General features: G+C 36.3%; 1 protein-coding gene across 1 annotated transcript; it reads left to right on the top strand.

Annotated features, from left to right (window-relative positions):
* Positions 1-245: 245 nt before the first annotated feature.
* Positions 246-2631, top strand: LOC107783945 (U-box domain-containing protein 19). The gene has a single exon (XM_016604971.2). It carries the CDS (start codon positions 377-379, stop codon positions 2423-2425), a length of 2049 nt encoding a protein of 682 aa, XP_016460457.1. The 5' UTR covers positions 246-376; the 3' UTR covers positions 2426-2631.
* Positions 2632-5002: the final 2371 nt, after the last annotated feature.

The raw sequence follows: 5002 nt of genomic DNA, 5'->3' as shown, positions 1-5002 counted from the left end.
CTTAGTCCAAAAAAATCTCAAGCCCGACCTTTCGGCCCAACCCAAGGTCCAAGAAACATCACAAACCCAATTGTTACAACACACGTGTCCAGTACACGTGTCCAATAATTCGCACATCCTAAAGTACATTTCATTGTACTGATTCACTCCAGTCAAAGCAGCCAATCAGTTTACGCGTAGACATTGGTGCCACGTGTTGTCCCAGATTGTCTGGTTTTAATCTTTCTATAAATGGAACCAACGGTATCCTTAACCGACTCCAGGTCCTAATTCCAAATTGTTAACTTTCCAATCTTGAAATGAAAACAGAGCATATCTCAAAAGCCAAAAATTGAAAAACATTCAAATTTAAACCTTAAACGCTTTAGTTCGTTCAATGATTCAAAGATTTGACCGGAATGATCGCCGGATTTTGACATTCCCGGCGGTCCATCCCTGTGAGAATATATCTCCGGCTACCCTTTTGGATTCTTTGATTACTCTGTCTTGTAACATATGCAATTTCAAATCCAAATTCTTTGCAACTCAAAGGAAAAATGTCCGAGAAACCATTAGACAAGTGGGAATCCTCTTGATTTTTTTCGAGGAAATCCGAGATAATCTTCCAAGTATTAAAGATTCCATTATTCTTTGTTTTGCAGAACTCCACACAACATTCCAAAAGCTAAAATTTCTATTAGATGATTGCACACGTGAAGGGGCAAGAACTTGGATGCTTATGAAATCCCACTCTGTAGCGAGCCAATTTCGAGCTTTGATTAGAACTGTGGCTACAGCACTTGATGTTCTTCCTTTGAATTCTCTTAATATTTCTAGAGAAATCAAGGAGTTAGCGATAATGGTGGCTAATCAAGCAGAGAGGGCAAAAATGGAGCTGGACCCTGAAGATGAAGATGCTATGAAAAGGGTAATTCTAATTGTGAACCAATTTGAGAATAAGTACGAGCCAGACACACGTGTAATCAAGAAAGTTCTGGATTATCTTAATATCTCCACTTGGGCTCAATGTCACAAGGAGATTAAATTCTTGGAGGAAGAGATCAATTTTGAATGCTCAGAGAATTACGAAAGAGAAGTGCCTATGTTAAGCAGTTTAGTAGGATTCTTGAGCTACTGCAGAGGAATTCTGTTCGAGGATTCTGTTTATGGCAACACTGATCAATTAGATGGAACATCCAATCTTGAAACTTTAACTTGCTTGAATCCTGAGGATTTTCGGTGTCCGATTTCTCTTGAACTCATGACGGATCCTGTAACAGTATCCACGGGTCAAACCTATGATCGTGCTTCTATTCAAAGATGGCTCAAGTCAGGGAACCTCCTCTGTCCCAAAACAGGGGAGATTCTACAAAGCACAGAATTATTACCTAATTCGACTCTGAGGAAGCTCATTCAACAATTCTGCGCTGATAATGGAATATCCTTGGCTAAATCATGGAAGAAAAATCGCGATATATCGCGTACTATTTTACCAGGAAGTCCAGCAGCTGCTGAAGCAATCAAATTCCTCTCCGAATTTCTAGCAAGCAGACTTTATTTTGGTTCGGATCAGCAGATAACCAAGGCTGCTTATGAAATTCGTTTGCTGGCAAAATCAAATATTTTCAACAGGTCCGTATTAATTGAAGCTGCATCTATCCCAGAACTCTTACAGATTCTTAACACAAATGATCCAATTATGCAAGAGAACTCAATTTCTGCTTTGCTCAAACTATCAAAACATTCAAATGGAAAGAAAGTGATTATGGAAAATGGAGGCCTGAATTTGATTATCCGTGTTCTTAAGGATGGGTTAAAGTTAGAAGCTAAGCAAATTGCAGCTGCCATAATTTTCTACATCTCTTCACCTCGCGAATATCGAAAGGCAATCGGAGAAAATCCAGAAGTGTTTCCAGCTTTAGTTGAACTCATCAAAGAAGGAACAAGTTGTGGGAAAAAGAATGCCATTGTTGCGATATTCGGGTTACTGCTGAGTCACAGGAACCATGAGAGAGCACTTGGAGCTGGAACAGTTCGAGCACTAGTTGATCTTTTAACTTCCTCAGATAAAGCTGAACTAAATACAGATGCACTGGCAGTTCTAGCTTCATTAGCAGAAAAAACTGAAGGGTCATTTGCAATTCTAGAATCTTCAGCATTACCAGTAATATTGAGTCAATTACAGAATTTAACATCTCGAGCAGGAAAAGAGTACAGTGTTTCCATTTTATTATCTTTATGCATCAACTGTGGCGCGGAGGTATTAGCCGCTTTGGTAAGAGAGCAGGCGCTTATGCCACTTCTTTATTCACTTTTGACAGAAGGAACCAGCCAAGCAAAGAAGCGGACACGCTCTCTTATTAAGATTCTACAGAAATTCTGTGAAACAAGTACTTCTAGGTTTGTGAGTGAAGTTCCACAAGAACAATTTATTGATGTAAGGTGAAAGGTCGCAGGATTTATTTTTCTTCTCCTGGTCCGTGTAAATATATCCTGATAGTGGTAGTTATATGTGTCAAGTTTAGCTCCTCTCTTTTTTTCAGGAGCTAAATGCAGAGTAGGTCATCGGGTTTGGGAACTTATACCTGAATAAATTTGTAACACAATTCTTTGTTGTGATGATAATGAATTTGGACTTGTGTGATAACAAAATGGGGTAAGACTGCAATGCGCTTCTGAATTAGAGAGCAGAAGTCTGTACAATGGTAGTTTAATTTATGTTGTTTCTTCCTCATAGGGTGGATAGATACTTCCTTTTTGATCACTAGTAGATATTAGATCCTCGAAAAGTTTGTGCTGATCTAGGTCAGCTAATGAGGACGCGGTTGAATTGATACAGAAATCAGCGTTGATATATGACAGCAAACACAAAATATCCAATAAGTGATAGTACTAATATTCGCGTCAACTTTTAATGCTTGACGAAGACACGAAAATTATAGGGCTAGATTGTGGTTATATTTGAATCCAACTATTGTGTGTACAATAACCAATTAACGGTTCAATCCAAAGTATGTGGATGTTCAAGTGTAACTTGGCCAAACCATTTAGGCGGTATTCTTTCATTTTGTTATTTATATATATATTACTTCTATCCATAAATATAGTAAAATAGCATGTACAAGGAAAATTTGGGAAATTTTCGGTCGTACCATATATTTGTGTCACCTTTTAACTTGTACCCTATTTTTAAAAATTATTGATTTGGTAGTCAACTAACAAAAAATTCGTAATAATATGACAATTATACCCCTCACAAAAGATATAAAATCTGCATCACACATTAATTACGTGATCTACAACCTCATTCGTGAAAAAATTCACATTGAAGCTAAAACTTCATGTTAATGCATGCTGAAATTATTTATCCTGCAATCTACAGTTTTGTCATGAGTTTTATCCGAAACTTCAGTCTAAACATGCTGAAGGTTTTTAGTTCATTTGCTAAAACTTCAGACTAAACATACTTAAGTTTTTGTCCTGCAGTATGTAATTTTCTAATGAGTTTTTGCTAATGCATGCTGAAGTTATTTAATTCAATTGCTAAAATTCCAAACCAAAACATGCTAAAGTTATCCTGCAGTCTACAATTTTGTCATGAGTTTTATCCGAAACTTCAGTCTAAACATGTTGAAGTTTTTTAGTTTATTTGCTAAAACGTCATACTAAACATGCTTAAGTTTTTGTCCTGCAATATGTAATTTTCTAATGAGTTTTTGCTAATGCATGCTGAAGTTATTTAGTTCATTTGCTAAAATTTCATACCAAAACATGCTGAAATTTTGTCCTGCAGTCTACAGTTTTGCCATGAGTTTTATCCGAAACTTCAGTCTAAATAAGCTGAAACTTTTTAGTTCATTTGCTAAAACTTTAGACTAAACATGCTTAAGTTTTTGTCTTGCAGTATGTAATTTTCTAATGAGTTTTTGCTAATGCATGTTGAAGTTATTTAGTTCATTTGCTAAAATTTCATACCAAAACATGCTGAATTTTTGTCCTGCAGTCTATAGTTTTGTCAATAGTCTTTTATTAAAGAAAGGCAAAATTATCTTTTTAAAACGCTTTTAATTTTAAAAACGGGTACGAATGCAAACAAAAAAATAAAACAGGTACAAATTAAAAAGTAACGATCAAATAGGACGCCCCATGCAATTTTTACGGCAAATTTGTCACAAGCCCACAGATACAATGACCCAAATGTTTATGCAAAAAATTAAAATGGGAAACTACGGAAAAAAACACAAAAACATACTCAAACTTGTCGTTGGACCAAATTGATTTTAAAATATTATTTCAACTATTTTCATATTTGGATTGAATAATTAGATCAATACACTCGCCAAATTAAAATTTTGGTTCTCAATGGCCAATGTTTAAATCGACGATGTGTGACGATTAGAAATCATCATTGCTAAGGAAGGAGAATCAAGAATGTTTTGGGAGTTAGTGAGGTACTGTTAGTACCAGTCATTGTAATTAAAGCATTGAGTTTTCATTTTTAATCCTTATGTTTAGATTTTTCGTTTTGGTCCATAGGAGAAGGGCTAGGAAGGGTTCTAGAAGATTACACGTGTTTATTTCTGGTTTGGGGAGTACAATTAGAATAGCTGTCCTTTTCATCCTTAAAATGATAGAATTTGAGCATTGTAAATAGCGAAATATGATGAATATCAATCCTCTTTTTCTCTAAATCTTCTTATTTCTCTGTTAATTTCCTTTATTTTGTAAGTAGAATCGTTACAATTGGTATCCAGAGCCTTTGATCCTTGCATTAAAAGACTATGGTGGATAAAAACAAGAATGCTTCTGGCGGTAGTCGGACGCCAGATTTACCTATTCCGGCGACGACGGGTGGAGCTGAGCTGCGTATGACTCAGTTGGAGGAACGACAGGCTTTCTTCGAAATGACGGTCACGGAGCTTTCCGATTCTAGCAAAAGGGTTGAATACCTACTTATACAGATGGATAATGACCGAAGAGCTGCCGCTTCGCTGGCGTTACGCTCTACGGCTACCGTTTCACA

Source organism: Nicotiana tabacum, chromosome 4 (genome assembly GCF_000715075.1).
Source record: "Nicotiana tabacum cultivar K326 chromosome 4, ASM71507v2, whole genome shotgun sequence".
NCBI classification, from domain to species: Eukaryota; Viridiplantae; Streptophyta; class Magnoliopsida; order Solanales; family Solanaceae; genus Nicotiana; species Nicotiana tabacum.
Note: the sequence above shows the minus strand (reverse complement) of the source record. Positions and strands in the feature narration are given on the sequence as shown.